The sequence below is a fragment of the Neofelis nebulosa genome, chromosome 1, assembly GCF_028018385.1.
Source record: "Neofelis nebulosa isolate mNeoNeb1 chromosome 1, mNeoNeb1.pri, whole genome shotgun sequence".
NCBI lineage: Eukaryota > Metazoa > Chordata > Mammalia > Carnivora > Felidae > Neofelis > Neofelis nebulosa.
Genome location: NC_080782.1, coordinates 173,049,825 through 173,068,770, shown reverse-complemented (window position 1 = coordinate 173,068,770; position 18,946 = coordinate 173,049,825). Strand labels below are relative to the sequence as shown.

Genomic DNA, 18,946 nt, shown 5'->3' with positions numbered 1-18,946 from the left:
CTCTTACGTCCACTACATGGAAAGTCTTCATTTGAGGACTTCCTGGCCCCAGTTTTGTGGGTTTGTTTTTTTTTAAGATTTTTAAGTGATCTCTACGCCCAACATGGGGCTCAAACTCACAACGCCAAGATCCAGAGTTGCATGCTCCACCAACTGAGGCAGCCAGGCGCCCCCAACCAGCCTGTTTTTTTTCACCGAAGATTCATCTTTGTTTTGGGAATCTAATCTGTAGCCATCACTGCATGGGTCCTGAGTGCTCCCATATCATTCCAGAATGAACACAAGAACTGTCCTTTAATTTTCTATAGCAAAGCTGAAATTTGACTGTAATGTTTAAAGCAAATTATTTTGAAACCTGGTTAATAATACAAGGGAATTACAGAGAACCTTATAGCTGACTGATTATGGCTTCTTCACAATTCTCTGCTCTCTAGGGTCTGTCTTGCCATGCTTCTCATGTTGGGATGTGTTAGCCATTGTATAGGGATGAGGCATAAACCCAGGGAACTTTGACATATCTTCCTGAAATGTTATTATTAATTAAAGCTTTGGATTAGAAAGTTAGAACAAAAGGAGATAAGTTAATGGAAAATTTGCTTGAAGAAGAAAGATACCAGTTTTATCATTGGAATGAACAAAAATAAGTATATCGTGTTAACTTTTTTTTTTTAATTTTTTTTTTCCAACGTTTTTTATTTATTTTTGGGACAGAGACAGAGCATGAACGGGGGAGGGGCAGAGAGAGAGGGAGACACAGAATCGGAAACAGGCTCCAGGCTCCGAGCCATCAGCCCAGAGCCTGACGCGGGGCTCGAACTCACGGACCGCGAGATCATGACCTGGCTGAAGTCGGACGCTCAACCGACTGTGCCACCCAGGCGCCCCTATCGTGTTAACTTTTTAAATTCTGTAATTTACATCTTCATAAAAGATATTTAGACATCAAAGTTTTCTCGGGCATAATTTTCTGACATTTTGCTTTTTTGCTTTGGGGAGATGTACATGGAACTTGGAGTGTGAATATATTTCTTACTCAACTACTAGAGCTACTGGAATGATCAGTACTTAATTTCTGCCCTCTAGATTGAATAGGGGCTTGACATGTCATTGTTTCCTTTTATGTGTAAAAGCTTAAATACTTCCCCCCCCCCCAGGTTTGATTTTTGCCAAGCATCAGAAGGAAAACGCCCATCTGAAAATCTTGGTCAGGTGTTATTTGGGGAAAGAATTGAACCTTCACCATATAAGGTTGGTATTCAGTGTGACATAGAGGTCATTTAGTTGTTCCTTTCTTTCTCATTCGTTCTTTTTTCTTTATTTTTTCCTTACAGAAAAGCCTAAGATAACTTAGCTGTTATATCTAAAGAGGATTTCATTTCTCTTTTAGCTCTGGGAATAATTTTTTAATGTTACGGTTTAGAAGGATCCCTCTCCTCATGATATGTCACGGATAAATTTGTCTTAACAAACATTCATATATCAGGTTTTTTTGTTTTTTTTTTTTTTAACATTTATTTATTTTTGAGAGACAGAAAGAGACAGAGCATGAGTGGGGGAGGGGCAGAGAGAGAAGGAGACCCAGAATCTGAAGCAGGCTGCAGACTCTGAGCAAGCTGTCAGCACAGAGCCTGATGCAGGGCTTAAACCCACAAACTGCAAGATCATGACCTGAGCCGAAGTCAGATGCTCAACCGACTGAGCCATCCAGGCCCCCCTCATATATCAGTATTCTAAATGATAAGTTGGTGGCCTAAAGGATAGGACTCAAGATGCCCTTCCTTATGTTACAGAGGGACCAGAAACCCAGGCCTCCGTCATGAAAAGTTGCCGCAGCTGCTCCACATCTCCTTCTCACTCTTTGGGAGTATTCATACATATTTACCTACTCTCTCCTAGCAAGTATAGCACTACTTGGGTTCCCCCATTGGGGGTTTTGGGAAGCTAACCTTTCTCTTTTGACCATTGAAAGTATATTTGGAATGTTCTCGGTATATTTTTAGAAACCAAACTAAGCACAATATAAGATATTGTCTCCAATGTATGTACTCCATCATCACCCAGAATTACTCCTTTTTTTTAGTTTATTAAAAAAATTTTTTTTAATGTTTATTTTTGAGAGAGAGAGAGAGAGAGAGAAAGAGAGTGGGGGAGGGGCAGAGGGAGGGTGAGACACAGAATCTGAGGCAGGCCTCAGGCTCTGAGCCGTCAGCACAGAGCCGGACACAGCGCCCAAACCCACAAACCACAAAATCATGACCTGAGCTGAAGTCAGATGCTTAACTGACTAAGCCACCCAGGCCCCCCTATTTATTTATTTTGAGAGAGACAGAGAGAGTGCAAATCAGGGAGAGGCAGGGAGAGAGGGAGAAGGAGAGAGAGAGAGAGAGAGAGAGAGAGAGAGAGAGAGAGAGAAAGAAAGAAAGAAAGAAAGAAAGAAAGAGACTCCCAAGCAGTCCCCACACTGTCAGGAGAGCCCGACATGGGGCTTGATCCCATGACTGTGAGATCATGACCTGATCCGAAATCAAGAGTTGGATATTCAACTAACTGAGCCACCCAGGCGCTCCCTAGAATTATTCTTTTAAATCTGTAAACACTTAAGCCTATTTTTCTTCCATGTTGTGCAGTACCCTGTTCATTTTACATCTTTTCCCCCTGCTACACAAAGAATGATGCTCACTCTCTTTTAGAAAAATTAAACTATGGGGCGCCTGGGTGGCGCAGTCGGTTAAGCGTCCGACTTCAGCCAGGTCACGATCTCGCGGTCCGTGAGTTCGAGCCCCGCGTCGGGCTCTGGGCTGATGGCTCGGAGCCTGGAGCCTGTTTCCGATTCTGTGTCTCCCTCTCTCTCTGCCCCTCCCCCGTTCATGCTCTGTCTCTCTCTGTCCCAAAAATAAATAAAAAACGTTGAAAAAAAAAAAAAATTAGAAAAATTAAACTAGTTTATCATAACAATGTATCGCCATATAAAAACTTAAATGATGCAGAATAATATGAAATGAAAAGTAAGTCTTTCTCCCCCTACCCCCAGTTTTACATCACAGTTTCTTTTTTTTTTTTAATTAAAAAAATTGTTTTTTTAACGTTTATTCATTTTTGAGAGACAGAGCATGAGTGGGGAAGGGGCAGAGAGAGAGGAAGACACAGAATCTGAAGCAGGCTCCAGGCTCAGAGCTGTCAGCACAGAGCCCGACAACGGGGCTCAAACTCACGAACCGTGAGATCATGACCTGAGCCGAAGTTGGATGCTCAACCGACTGAGCCACCCAGGCGCCCCATTACATCACAATTTCTTATTAATCTTTCCTGAAATTTCCCATGTATTTACAACCATATATAAATAAAATTAGACTTACTTGTTTGTGATTTAACATATTATTCTGCACTGTGAATTTTTCCTTTAAGTCTCTACTTTGGACATCTCTCTGTATTCATTTTAATTGCTGTAACTTGACTCCAGGTTTTATTCCCCAGGCTAATTCCTCTCTCAGTGTCTCATCCTTGTCTTCTATGACTTAGACCCTATGGTTAGCTGCCTTCTCTGCTTCTCACTAAGCACTGCCATCTATTTTCTTTGGCACTTCATTGTGCTGAGCATCTGCCCAGCAAATCCCCAAACCTAGAGTTGTCCCACTACCCACCTAATCCCCTCTAACACTACACTACACTGGGGAAAAGACGCGTAATTGTGCAAGTTTAGTCCACATAAGTATACGATTTTACAGTTTTCAACCATAAGTCCTCTTAAAATAATTATAATTTAAAAATTTCTACCCTAAAGATGCCCGTAGTTTAAAATTTTTTCAAAGACAGATTTGAAGGCATATGGGATGAGGCCACTGGGAAGGAAGGAGCTCAAAATATATGGACATGGGTATTACTGTGCCGGGCAAGCATATTAATTGTGTATCATCTTAATTGTGTATCACTCCCTGATGTGATATTTTGAAAGATTACTTTGGAAGTTATTGTACTGTTTTTATAGTAGAGGGTGATTTTCAGGCATATTTATTAAATTATACAATCAACTTAAGATATTCCTGTGGTGCCTCAGCCCCATCATTCTGTTTAGTTATGCCTTTGCCTTGAGAAATAATGGAAGGAAAGAGCATCAATTACATCGTCAGTGAACTTGAGGGACAGCAGGAGTTTCTTGCAGTAAACAGCTCATAGCAGGTTGCAGATAAACAGAGGAAAGGCCAGCAAAATATTCAAACCCCGGAAGAAGTTTGTCCCTTTGGGGAAGAATTTAAGGGCAAATTCTGTCCATGGTAGGTTCCCTCCAGGGTATATTTATTTACAGGAAAAGACAGCCTTGCTTATGCAAAGGACCCTTCTTCTAGGCCTAGTACTTTGCACATTTAATTTTGAACCAGGAGTTGAGGTAAAATAGAACAGGAGTGCTTTAAAATGGAGAGACGTGCATCTCACATTTTGTATGAGTTTCCTAGGAGTTTTTAGGATCAAGATTTGTGCTAAAACAAAATCTTTAAGTCCCCCAAGCTTAAAGAGACAGAGTAGGCATTTCTTAAGACTAAGACATAGGTAAACAGAAACATGGGGATAAGAGATTAGATTTTCATTCAAGTCAGCCATAAATGCAATGACTCATATTTTTCAGTACTGATTCAGTATTCTTTGTCCTTTATTTTCATAGAATTTTGCCTTATTTTTTTTTTTTTTTTTTTTTTTTTTTAATTTTTTTATTTTTGGGACAGAGAGAGGCAGAGCATGAACGGGAGAGGGGCAGAGAGAGAGGGAGACACAGAATCGGAAACAGGCTCCAGGCTCCGAGCCATCAGCCCAGAGCCTGACGCGGGGCTTGAACTCACGGACCGCGAGATCGTGACCTGGCTGAAGTCGGACGCTTAACCGACTGCGCCACCCAGGCGCCCCTTGCCTTATTTTTTAACATTTATTTTTAGAGAGAGAGAGAGAGAGAGAGAGAGAGAGAGAGAGAGAGAGAACGAGTCGGGGAGGAGCAGAGAGAGAGGGAGACCCAGAATCTGAAGCAGGCTCCAGGTTCTGAGAGCTGTCAGCACAGAGCCTGGCATGGGGCTCAAACTCACAAACTGTGAGATCATGACCTGAGCCAAACTCCGATGCTTAACCACCTGAGCCACCCAGGCACCTCTTATTTTGCCTTATTTTAGATCTGCAGTAAAAACAATGGTAACAACCAGCAACAAAACAAAACCTCAAATCTGCTTTGCTGTCTTTTATCTATGACTGCTGTTGAGGTCAGGAAAACAAGATTGTGTGTGTTATGTGAAGCTGGAGCCACATTCTCAGGGTCATAGACTCATCCCAGATCTAACCAGTCATCCATATTCATTTGCTCAGTTAGTATGTTCGTGCCAGGCACTGTGGTAGGTATGGCATGCAGCAGTGATCGGAGACAAAAATCTCTGTCCTCATGGACCTTATATTCTGATGAGGAGAAGGAAACAAAATGAATTACTAAAGTACATACTGTGTCCATTGCTGATGGAAAAACTATCAAAAATAAGTCAGGGAAGGTGAATGAAGAATTGGCAATTTTAAATGGGCCAGCAGAAGTCTTGCTGAGTGAGAAGGTAACATTCGAGCAAAAGACCTGAGGCAAGTAAAGGAGTGAACCATGTGCATATCTGGGGGAATGTTCTCTGTGAAGATAGCAGCACATGCACCCGTTCTAAGATGTGAGCTTGCCTGGTGGGCTGAAGGTACAGAAATAGTTGGTGTGACTTGAGCGAGTGAGCAAGATAGAGCATAGCAGGGAATGAGGGCAGAGAAACAATGGGACCATATCACATAGGAACTCCTAGGCCACTGTAAAGACTTTGGCTTGTATATCTGAGCAAGATGGTTAACACTGAAGGATATTGAGTAGGCTTAAATTTTAACAGGATCACTAGGGCTGCTGTGTTGAGGAGGACCATGGGAGAGCAAGGAGAGAAGCCAGGAGACTGGTTAGGAGGCTGACACAATCGTAGAGATATGTATGACCCGATAATAGCTCAGACCATGGAGTATAGGAGTAGGTGTTGTGTTGTCAGAATCTCAAAAGCTGGCTAACATTTTGAAGGTGGGGTCAGTACAACAGAATTTGCTAAGGGATGGCATGTGGGGTGTGGATTTCCTGTTTTCTAGAACGGGACAGTCTGGGAAGAGCAGGTTTGGGGGGAATGGGAATTTAGGCATCTAAATAGAGATGTAAACACTTGAATATATGTGTCTGGCATTGGAGGAGGGGTTCAGCCTAGATATATACATTTGAAAATCATCATTGGTGTACAAATCAGTGTATCAGGAACTCATGAGATCCCCAAGGGGTTGTGGGTATAGACAATGAAGAGGAGGATTCCAAGGATTGAGCCTTGGGGCACTTGGTGTTACTAGGTGAGGAAGATGAGAAGGATTCAGCAAAAGAGACTACCTCAAAGGTGGGAGGATTACATGAGTTAATAAATGCTTATTATGATGATTAAACATCCTCTCTAGTTTTACTGTTTTCCTTCACAGTTGAACACAGAGTTGGCTTGCCTAAACCCAGTAAGCACTGGATTGAGGCGTAAGATTTGCCACTTTTAGTATACCTAGCAATGTCTATGCTGAATGTAAATTTGACACTTATCTCTCTAATTCCTTACTATGTATACTTCTTTTTTTTCATTTTCCTCCCTTTAAAAAGGAACTTACAAGGTGTATATAACGTTAAGAATATTAGATAATTGCACAAACATTGCTACATTTACAGAAGTAGCAATGTAGACAAAACTTAACTCTTAGCTGACAGGTGGCAGCAGTGGGCTGCGCTTGAAGCTCTCCTCTGCCAGCTCATGCACAAAAACTGGTTTAGGTGTTTTAATCATGTGCAAAGGATTGAACTGCTTAAAAGTGAAACATATGCAAGGTTTTTTTGTTTTTTTTTTTAACTCCATGTAATAAAGTTTGAGTTTATTGAATGGTATACAGTTACAGACTATATATAGTTTAATAAATTACAGCCTTTAGAAAACTAGGGAATACTTTTTTTTTAAATTTTTTAATGTTTATTATTTTTGAGAGAGAGAGAGAGAAAGAGACAGTGCAAGCGGGGGAGGGGCAGAGAGAAACAGAGACACAGAATCTGAAAGGCTCCAGGCTCTGAGCTGTCAGCACAGAGCTTGACATGGGGCTCGAACCCACGAGCCGTGAGATCATGACCTGAGCCCAAGTCAGAGGCTTAACCGATCGAGCCACCCAGGCGCCCCAGAAATACGTTTTTAAAATGAAGACATAAGTGGATCTTGATAAAGTAAACTTACATTATGCAGTATGTTATGAATACCATTATTTTTACACATGAAATAAGTCCTAGACTCCAAAATTGGAGGACTCCTTAGTGTTTTAACTTTTAAATTATCAATTTTTGTTTAAACCTTATTTGTTTCAATTTTATTTAAATAAGATCATGAAAATTGACAGTCTTTTCAAATGTGTGTAAAAAGAGAAGCACATTTACCCTGAGTTTTAGACATCCAAATTTGACTTTTTCTTGTGTCATCAGTCTGTTACTTACTGCTGAATCTCTATTACCTGGCTCATAGGGGGCACTTAACAAACATCCATCAAATGAATATATATGGGCATAAAAACTTGTCTGCTTATTACTAGAAAGCCTTCAACTCCATAATTTCAAAACATCAGAGGCCATTACTATAGAAGAACTGATTTCCATTTTGTTCTCCATGTGTTTTTTTTCCCCTTTTAAGGTTCATTTACATTTAAAAGGTGAGTGGATTCAAATTATCGAAAATAAAAATAAAAACTGTTACTTATCAAAAGAAAACTTGATTTAGATTTTTAGAGAAATAGATTAAAATTTAAATGTAATTGAAGTATGAGAAATTTTACAATATTTATCAATGTTAATGCACTGAAGTAATTTGACAAGACTAGTATTTTTACTCTGCTTATGGCATAGGTGTGAAGGACCTAGATATTTTTTAATTTGCTTTTCACTTTATTTTAATACAGTTTACATTTAATAAGGAGGAGACATGCAAGCTTGTCTGTACAAAAACATACCATACAGAGAAAGCTGAAGACAAACAAAAATTAGAATTCTTGAAAAAAAGCATGCTACTGAATTATCAACATCACTGGTAAGACATGGAGATTTGGGACTGTTGGTATTTTCCTTTTCTAGATGAAACCTCTGTTTCGTTGACTGTATAAATTACTTCATTAACTCTATAAAATACAGCAAATCCGTTGATTTTTTTGTTGATAGTAATAGCATGAAGTCTGACTTTTAGGTGCCAAGGATCACTAAGGTTGACAGCTTAAAGTATCATTTTTAACTGCTTAGATTACTGTAATATCTGGTACTTCTTTTGGTTCCTAGACCTGGTACCTAGAGTACTTCTTTTTTTCACATGTATTTAATAGGAACATATTCATGCTTTGGGGAAAGGACCTGGATCAGTCATCTAGAAAAATACTGTTATTTTATACTTGGAGGCCTTAAAAAAGACCATGGGAAAACAAACTTGAACCTCATTTAATGTTTGATACATAGCATCTGCTTCAAATAAAACAGTTACATTTTGAGTAACCTGTTTTTTATTTTATACACTGTGATGTTACATTAACTAGGTCTTTACCAGTTTGTGTTACAATCAAAAAGCATTTAAACCTATTTTATTTTTGCTTCTAAAGTAGCTGACTCAAAAAAATAAGGTAGTATTGATTCTTTATACATAATTCAAATGTAGAATATTTTTTAAAGGGTCTGAAAATCCAACTTTTGAAGTATGATCATTATTCTTCAAGATAATTTTGCTGACAAGTACCTTACTCTGTGTGGGGTTCTAATTTACATATGTTTTGCCTCTTCTAAAAAATATAAGGTACTGGAGATAGTGAACAAGAAGACTGTCTTCATGTACTTCCTCTTGAATGTTTATCCTATCAGTATCTCATGCTCACTTGCCCAGTGCAAGGGAGGCTAGGAACCATTGATCTCAGTTTGACATGCCCAGACCCTGTGGCTCAAATACCGTGGTTGGAGCCTGTCATTCTATCTTGCCCCCTAAAAGTCCTAGAGAGGGGCAACCTTGGGTCACTTGCCCATCCATGAACTAGTCTGTCTGTAATTAGGGGAATTCATTCTGATTGGCCAGACCTTGATAGACTCTGTTTCAGTCTGCTAAACCAGATGGGAACAAGTTTCTCATAGCAGGTTCTCATAGTTTCTCATAGCAGACACCGTTGGAATAAGGAAGGACACTTGCCCATTACACTTGTGTCAGCTTCTTCCTCTTGTGAGCCTCAGTGCAAACAAGAACTTGAAATCTCCTCATTTCTTTGGTACTGTGAGAATACTATGTAATTGCTGAATCAGTGTAAGTTGGGTACATTTGCTTATTCATAAGTAATTGAAATTTTCCTTGGTATTTTCAGTTTGCTTCAAATTGTTAACAGCCTTCAAAATGATATCTAAGGCTCAGTTTTTAGAGTTTCATGTTAGCCTCATTCACCTCCGTTTACTCTAGGAGGTGTAAACGTTTAGAGTAATAGCTACTCTATCCGTTTAGCTATTAATAGCTACTCACTTGTTGACAGAATAAAGAATGACTTCAGGCCTATAGGTGATTTTTAGTTATTTCTTCTACCCTCTGTTCTTGGAATACTGTCAAGAAGCTTGCTCCTAAAGATAATAGAAGCACCTCTTCTTTAGTAGCTTAGAAATATTTTTAACTAATTTATGATGGAATTAACATAGGTACTCTTTGCCAAAATGTATAATAAAAAGAATAAACAATTTAAAATAGTTTATGAAGTTAGCATTTGATAATGAAATTGATTCAGTAATTTGTGATAGGTATATCAGTTGCAAACTTACGCTATATTCTGCCTAAAAAACTTGAAACTTGCTGGTGATTAATCATTTTATTGTTGTATCAGAAGAGTTTATGATTTCAGGTCTGAAACGATTAGCCACATTCTAAGCTGTATCACAAATATATCGTCTGGTAATTGGACAATGGACTTAAGTCTTTATTATTATTTTTTTTTTATGTTTATTTTTGAGAGAGAGAGAGAGACAGAGTGAGAGTGGGGGAGGGGCAGAGAGAGAAGGAGACACAGAATCTGAATCAGGCTCCAGGCTCTGAGCTGTCAGCACAGAGCCTGATGCAGGGCTCAAATCCACAAACTGCGAGATCATGATCTGAGCCAAAATCGGACACTTAACCGACTGAGGCATCCAGGTGCCCCTGGGCTTTAGTCTTTAAATATTTTTTAATGTTTATTTATTTTTGAGAGAGAGAGAGAGAGAGAGAGAGAGAGAGCGTGAGCTAGGGAGGGATGGAGAGAGAGACACCCACAGAATCTGAAGCAGGCTCCAGGCTCTGAACTGTCAGCACAGAGCCCTACACAGGGCCCGACCCATAACCCATGAGATCTTGACCTGCGCTGAATGAAGTCCGACGCTTAACCGACTGAGCCACTCAGGTGCCCCTGGGCTTTAGTCTTTAAATCAGTACATTACACATTTGGAAAATGTTGGTTCACATTGATAATTTAGTTGAACCCTAAGTTCAGCATATTTCTGTCTTTGACTTACTTCAGAAAGTTTTTACTGTGTAACTTGATTTTCAGCATAGATACCAGAGTTGATAGAGATAAAATAGCATGAACCTTTAGAAATCTGAAAGACCTTTAAAAGAATAGTGTTATGTTATGGAATTTTATTGTGAATGTAGCACTTCTTATTAATCTTTGCACTGAGACATTTGGGGAGAGCATAATCATTTTCTAAATTATGAAACAATATATATCTGTGAAAAAACACAAGCGGCGTAGGAAAATATCAAGTAAAAAGTAAACATCTTCTACCACCCTCAACTTCTTTAATCCTGTTCCCCAGAGGTAGCAGTATTATTTCTCATGTGTTCCCAGATATTCTGTGCATATGCAGGCATATAACAGGAGTGTACCTGTTTAAAATAGTGCAACTGAAGTATTGTACATATTATTCTGCAAACTTGCACATTTCTTTTCAGAAAATCTGGGCATTTGTCATGTAAAAGCACATCTGTAGACCTGTATCTACCTTATTCTTTTCATAATTGTGTAGTATTACATTGTATGAATGAACTGTAGTTTTTTCCCCCATGACGTTTTTAACCTTACTACCTTTTAAACGATTACAATAACCGAATATTAGCTAATAAGCCAACCCATTTAGAGAACAGTTAATTAAGAATAGTTAATTTTCTTATCTAAATTGACAAATACTTTTAATTCATAATTTGGGATGTTGGAACACAATTTGAGGATTTTCTTGCCTTATTCTGTCCTGAGCTACTTCTTGATTCTTGAGACTAGTTTTTGATACTAGTGCCAGGCACCGAATTCCCTTCAGCTATACTCTGCATGGTTTGTGCTTATACTTCTTGCCCAAATTTCCAAGTGTTTGTGACCTTTTATTTATAAAAGTATAATTATATAACTAGGTATCACAGTACTTATGTTTTCTAGCTTATTGGACAGAGAGGGGTCTTTGAAGGTATTTTAGTCTAGTGAGTTCTAATCCTGGATCTTAGCAAGCTAGCAGTGGGAGAATGTTTTTAAAAATTCAAAATCCGGGGCACCTGGGTGGCGCAGTCGGTTAAGCGTCCGACTTCAGCCAGGTCACGATCTCGCGGTCCGTGAGTTCGAGCCCCGCGTCAGGCTCTGGGCTGATGGCTCGGAGCCTGGAGCCTGTTTCCGATTCTGTGTCTCCCTCTCTCTCTGCCCCTCCCCCGTTCATGCTCTGTCTCTCTCTGTCCCAAAAATAAATAAAAAACGTTGAAAAAAAAATTAAAATAAAATAAAATAAAATAAAAATAAAAATTCAAAATCCTAACAGATAGTGTAAATGTACCCATGTTAAAACTATATAGAATAACTTAAATGCCAAGCTTCTTTGCTTTTCACTACAATTTTCTGAATATATTGTGATAACATGGGTTATTCTGTTCTGATCGGAAACTCTGGGAATTTAATTTATTGGGGAAAAATTATTAGTGGATGAGGCTTCATTAATAGAAGTGTTTTATATGGAGCCCATGAAGGGTAAAGGAAAATAATGGAAAGAAGTCCTAGATGGTTAAAAAAAAAAAAAAAAAAAAATTGGGGCCAACCTTTATCCTTTTGAATCCTTCTTTTTCACTGTGAAGATTAAAAATAAGATTTTTAGTATTTTTGGTGTTATAAATTTAAATAAGTACTACTCCCTAACTTAGCAAGGCACTAATTGAAAATTATATTCTTTAAATTTTATTACATTTATTTCCAAGTGTTTGTTGTTCTTTTTTTAAATGCTTCCTATTACCAGGAAAAGGTTATTGTGTCAAGGCATTATGTAAATGATAAATTTAGGATGCTTGCTTTAAAAAAGCCTAAATTGCTGCTTAATTTCTCTTTTTATAGCTAGCACTGTAATTTTTATGTAGTACTTTCTCTGCTATGAAAGCATAAAGATATTATAATTAATATATTGTATATATTCATTGATTGCATTTCATCCTCTATCTAAAAAATTAAAGCAATTAACTGATTGTTTAAGCTACCAAAAAATCTGAATTATTTATTTTATGTAGCAGTGCTTTTATACTTCTAATATTTTATAGTCTTTTCATGGGAGCTGCTAGCCTGCTGGCTATAATAATAAGCAACTTAATAGTGAAGGTGATTCTAAAATTTGGTATATTGGGTACTATTAAATAGCATTTAAATGTGACGAGACATGTTTTATTAGGTCATTAATGTACACCTTGGGTGCATATAGAATCATAATTTTACTTCCTAAGGCATACATTAATTAACAAATAAAACATGCCCTGGAGTCATCTTATGACTGTAATATAGCTAGTATATTTTTAGTAATATTTTTTAATTTGTATCCTGTAGTGTGCTCTTGGCATTTGGGGACCACATGCTCGGACTTTAATGTAGTTTAGACAGTGCTACAGAATCTTATTCTTTTATTCTTTATTTTTATCCCCCTTTTTTTAATTTTTTTTTTTTTTTTAACGTTTATTTATTTTTGGGACAGAGAGAGACAGAGCATGAACGGGGGAGGGGCAGAGAGAGAGGGAGACACAGAATCGGAAGCAGGCTCCAGGCTCCGAGCCATCAGCCCAGAGCCCGATGTGGGGCTCGAACTCACGAACCGCGAGATCGTGACCTGAGCCGAAGTCGGACGCTCAACCGACTGAGCCACCCAGGCGCCCCTTTTATCCCCTTTTTAAAAAAGTTCTTTGTTGGGGCGCCTGGGTGGCGCAGTCGGTTAAGCGTCCGACTTCAGCCAGGTCACGATCTCGCGGTCCGTGAGTTCGAGCCCCGCGTCGGGCTCTGGGCTGATGGCTCAGAGCCTGGAGCCTGTTTCCGATTCTGTGTCTCCCTCTCTCTCTGCCCCTCCCCCGTTCATGCTCTGTCTCTCTCTGTCCCAAAAACTAAGTAAAAAAAACGTTGAAAAAAAAAAAAAAGTTCTTTGTCACTATAGCACTTTAAATTTTTGTTTCTCTAGTTTTATAGCAGCATTTCTTTTACACATAAGTTGGATTTACACAGCTTAATAGATTTAAGACTGTAATTTTCACTTTTTCACTGGCCCTTAAGTTGAATATTTTTCCATCTTGCAGTTATGTTCTTCCCCTTTTTATTGAATTGCCTAGTAGTAAAGGACATTTGCTTCTATGCTGTTCCATTAAATTGTTCCCAAGGAATTAGATACATTGCTTTGCACCTAATTTAGAGCTTTTGAGTGTTCTGCAAAAGGTAAATTATACTCAACGGATCTAGATAGTGGTATTAAATTAGCAACTGCAGTAAATTAATTTATAAAACTCTCTTTCCTATATACATTTATAGTTTCAATGAAGCTATAAAGTCTTTTTCTTCACTACAGCATATCAAATATTGGCATAATGCTATTGCCTATGAAATACTACATTTTATCAAAATTCTTTTGTTGTAGTTTTGACATCTGAAGGCATTTATAGATATCTGAATTCTATGAAGTCATAACACACCTTTGAGCAGTATTTGTTAGTCATGTTTGATGATTTCTAACTTGACTTTTATTTCTGTGCTTAGGATTGTGGATAATATGCCTGTAACATGGTGTTATGATGTAGAAGATGGTCAGAGGTTCTGTAATCCTGGATTTCCTATTGGCTGTTACATTACAGATAAAGGCCATGCAAAAGATGCCTGTGTTATTAATGTAAGTTCGTGAAAAAAACCTCTATGCTACTTTTTAAAAATATGGGTTTTTTTGGTAGAAGGATTCAGTCTTTACCTGGACAAAATTGGTTACATTCATTGTATGAGTACAATTCACATGTCTGAAGCACAATTACTTAGATCTTTGACTTAAGCCAGATTAACAATATATAAATTTAACTCTAGCACTAAATAATTCAGATTCAGTTCAGCATTCACTGAGTGTCTGTTACATGCTAAGCACTAGGCTAAGGTCTAGGACTTTGTATGTTCTGACTCTATTAAAAGTTAGACGCATAAATCTTATATATATTAAAAAAAAGGTTACTGGAGTGCCAAAAAGACCTCATTACAAGCCCATGAAATTTGTATTACAAATTCAAGTCCATAAAATAATATATTGCAAGAGTTTAGTATTATACCTTTTCTTAAAAAGTAAATGCCTTTATAGCCATTCTTTTATATTTAAAAACAATAATAAAGATGTTACTATAGAAAGTATTAAAATTATTGGGGATGTGTATTAAATTTTGTGTAATCAGGTCAACCTGATTTAATCTCCTAATATGACCTGGTAGTAGAAGTTAGCATCAGCTTGATCATGAAACTGGTTTGGCTAATGCTTTTGGGAGAGTTGACTACATACACTTAAATTATTTAGGTTGTGGGTTTAGTCTGAAGTTATAAGTTTCAATTTTGAAATGTGTAAGTTTTGGTATGCTCATAACATTTAATATTCTAAAATTTATTTTGTTAGTTTTATCATAAGTGGAAAGATAGAAAATATTAGATGTGTTCTTTTTAACAGGTATTTATATGTAAGAATTAAAATATTAAAGAAGCATAATTTGTACTCTGCCAATTAATTTTGGCTTTTGGAGAGTTTCAGCTTAAAACTTAAACGTTTTTATAAGGAAGGACTAAAACTGTCCTAGCTCAAATTTTCCTACTCGTTGTGCCTCATGTTAAAGTTTTGTTTTGACTCCTGTGCAGCCGGTTTTCTACCTTTAAGTTTTGTTCCACAGTCAGAATTCCATGAAAGAGATACATTTTACATCTTCAACCATGTTGACATCAAAATATATTATCATGTTGTTGAAACTGGGTCCATGGGAGCAAGATTAGTGGCTGCCAAACTTGAACCAAAAAGGTAACTATACAAATAGATAAAAAGTGAATAAATGAGGGATGCCTGGCCAGCTCAGTCCTCAGTCAGAAGAGCATGTGACTCTTTATCTTGAGGTCATGAATTTGAGCCCCACACTGGGTGTAGAGATTACTTTAATTAAAATACAAAGGGGTGCATGGCTGGCTCAGTCAGTGGAGCATGTGACTCCTTATCTCAGTCATGAGATTCAAGCCACATTTTGGGCATAGAGCTTACTTTAAAAAATTAAATGAAAATAAAATAGTAAATAAGTAAATAAATGTGAGTGAAATTATTCCCAAAGAATAAATATTTGGGACCCAGTTAACTTTTTAAAAAATCAGTATTCTGGCATATAATCTGACATCTCAGTATTGATTTTACTAAAACTCCCTTTAGTGTGATTTGTTACTGAGTTGTGGGTTGTCCAGAGAAGCCATATAAATATATTTTTTTTCCTGTTATGGTAAGTAGTCAAGCCAAAGTGTCTTTTTGTTCTGTTTTTCAATCAGGAAGTTTTGACAGCTTTTCTGTGTCAGCCAGGAATGGAGAACGTGAGTGGTTGGCGCAGCATTCCCTCTTATAGTGGAAAAGCACTGCCTCCAATATTTGCAACTTGACCTCTCATCAGATACCCAAATGAGCCCATTTCTTAAAGTAATCTCTACACCCAACGTGATCTTGAGCTCAAGAGTTCCATTCTCTAATGAGTGAGCCCACTGGGTGCCCCCTAAATGGGCTGATGAGTGCCATCATTTCTAAAGTCTCCTTGCAGTGTTAGATGCCAGTATGTGACAAGTCAGTGAAAGAGCATCTCTTCAAGTTGTCAATAGTTTTAGTGTGAAAGTACCTATCAGTTATTTGTGAGATCCGTTTTTTGATGGAGCATTCCATTTTTTTTTTCATGACTTCCCCTCAACCCCCACCCCCCCATTGAATTGGTCTTTTTCCCATGCTACTGTTGGTTAAAAAATGCATGCCATTATTGGATGGCTGTTAATTTAAATTCACTCAGTGTTTGTTTTTATTGTTTTAAGATATTTAATGTTCTTCATGTATAGTGCTTTCAAAAGTTTGTTTCTAATTTTGAATAATAATTTACATATACTTACAACTAAGCCCATTATTTATATAAAACAAATATTTGTACTATTAAATATGACATGAATAATTTCACCCTTGACTATCACTAGCATTGTAAAATACATACAAAATCTGTAACATTTACCCCATTTTTTCAACTGTTCTTTATCAGCATCTTGCCAAAATGTTTCCTCCCACAGCTTCAAACATACCCATATAGATAAACCGGACTGCTCTGGACCCCCCATGGATATAAGTAACAAGGCTTCTGGGGAGATCAAAATTGCCTATACTTATTCTGTTAGCTTCCAGGTGAGTTTGTTTTTATCTCTAGTGTAACTCAGAAATTCTAAATTCATACTATGTAAACTAATTAAAAATATTAATGATTAACCTTGTCAAATACATAAGCTTTTAATGAGCTGATTTGGAATAGTTTGTCAGTGCACCAGGCAACATAATCACACTAAAAACTAAGTGTCCATTTAAATGAGAAGTATGGTTGATTAGAGAATTGAACCTGATTAAATGTTAAGTCATAAGAGATACATAGAAAGCAAAAGGTAGAAAAAGAAAATAGACGTAGAGGTCGGTTGGGGCATTTGGATGACTCAGTGGTTAAGCATCCGACTTCAGCTCAGGTCATGAGCTAGCTCACAGTTTGTGAATTCGAGCCCTGCGTTGGGCTCTTTGCTGTCAGCAGAGTCGGCTTTGGATCCTCGTTCCCCTTCTGTCTCTGCCCCTCCACTCATTCCCTGCCTCCCCCCCAAAAAAAATAAATAAATAAACCTTAAAAAAATTTTTAGTGGCACCTGAGTGACTCAGTCGGTTAAGCAATTCTTGGTTTTGGCTCAGGTCATGATCTCACAGCAAGAGTTTGAGCACTACATTGAGCTCCATGCTGACAGTGCAGAACCTGCTTGGGATTCTGTCTCTCTCCCTCTCTGCCCCTCCCCATGCACGTTCTCTCTCTCTCTCCCTCCCTCCCTCCCTCTCTCAAAATAAGTAAATAAACTTTAAAAAAAAAATCTTAAAAAAAAGAAGGACACCTGAGTGGCTCAGTCAGTTGAGTGACCATCACCAGTTCAGGTCATGATCTCACAGTTCGTGAGTTTGAGCCCCACATGGGCTTAGCACAGGGCCCACTTCGGATGCTCCGTCCCCTTCTCTCTCTGCCACTTCCCTGCTCATGCTGTCTCTCAAAAATAAAACGTTAAAAAAATTTAAAAATAAATAAAAGAAACAAGAAAATAAAGAAAACAGGCATAGAAGGTGGTATGAAAATGTCAAAGATTTATGCAACAGGCATTTGGGAGAGCAACACTTTTTTCTTTTAAAGTTTATTTTTGAGAGAGAGCAGGAGCAGGTGAGGGGCAGACAGAGAGGAGAGAAAATCCCAGTCAGGCTCCACCTGCGCAGAGCCTGACACAGGGCTTGAACCATGAGATCATGACCTGAGCCAAAACCAAGAGTCAGATGCTTAACACAACTGAGCCACCCAGGTGTCCCAGCAACACTATTTTTAAGTCTGGATTAATATAAACTTTAATTGAGAATTTCCTGATGGTAGATGATTTATATAGGTTCTTTGGGAATTCAAGGAAGTGTTTTCATTAATGGAGAAGTTTCTTAGGGAAGTAGAAGTTCATTTTATGAGAATCTTAGGCAGTATTCCTCCTCTTTTTTTATAAACTGTCTTGCCAATTGAATATAGTTGAGACATTTACTCTCCCTTTATAGTGTGTAATTTTGCAAACCTAGTGCAAGAAACACTGTATATTTCTTTTTAGGTATTAAGAGTTCATTGTGGGTGATACCTGCCAGATGCTCAGTATATCTAAATTATGACTCTGGTATCTCATTGACATGGATAGATGACATCAAAGAGCATAAAGAATAAGTTATGCCACTCAATTTTCTGAAAAAAATGAATACAGCTCTAAATTTTGATATCTAAGTTAAACTTTTACTAGTTAAAATTTAAAGCAAGACTTTTAAAAAATACAGGTAACTAGGGACTTTTAGGAATTCTTACTGTTTTTATTTGCTGCTTAATCTCATTTTGATTTTCCCTGAGACTTGAGTTAGAGCTAAACTCTCTAAAACTCCTGACTAAACCAAGTTATGATAATGAGAAATTACATTTGTTAACTGAATGGAAGGTCAAGCTTTGAGCGGAAATGTTTGGATTCTTAATATACTTTGTCAGCAAATGCTTAAAGAGTTTTGTTTTGTTTTGTTTTATCCCCCTAGGAAGATAAAAACATCAGATGGGCTTCTAGATGGGACTATATTCTGGAATCTATGCCTCATACCCACATTCAGTGGTTTAGGTAAGAGTACAGAGTTAATCCACTTTATGCTTTGTGCTTGTTCTGTGTTTTGTCCCTTTGAATATCACTTTCACTCTGTAATCCTCTCCGGTTATCCAGAAGTCTGGGCTTTTGAATTGGATAGACTTGTGTTCAATCCTGG

General features: G+C 37.8%; 1 protein-coding gene across 1 annotated transcript in view; it reads left to right on the top strand.

Moving 5' to 3' along the window:
• TM9SF2 (transmembrane 9 superfamily member 2) overlaps positions 1-18,946 on the top strand; it is a 67,671-nt gene that overhangs the window by 22,738 nt on the left and 25,987 nt on the right. Inside the window, exons 3-8 of the mRNA XM_058743938.1 lie at positions 1,155-1,248; positions 8,002-8,129; positions 14,113-14,242; positions 15,267-15,391; positions 16,672-16,783; positions 18,725-18,804. Of these exons, the coding sequence (XP_058599921.1) occupies positions 1,155-1,248; positions 8,002-8,129; positions 14,113-14,242; positions 15,267-15,391; positions 16,672-16,783; positions 18,725-18,804 (669 nt within the window). The remainder of the gene's footprint in view (positions 1-1,154; positions 1,249-8,001; positions 8,130-14,112; positions 14,243-15,266; positions 15,392-16,671; positions 16,784-18,724; positions 18,805-18,946) is intronic.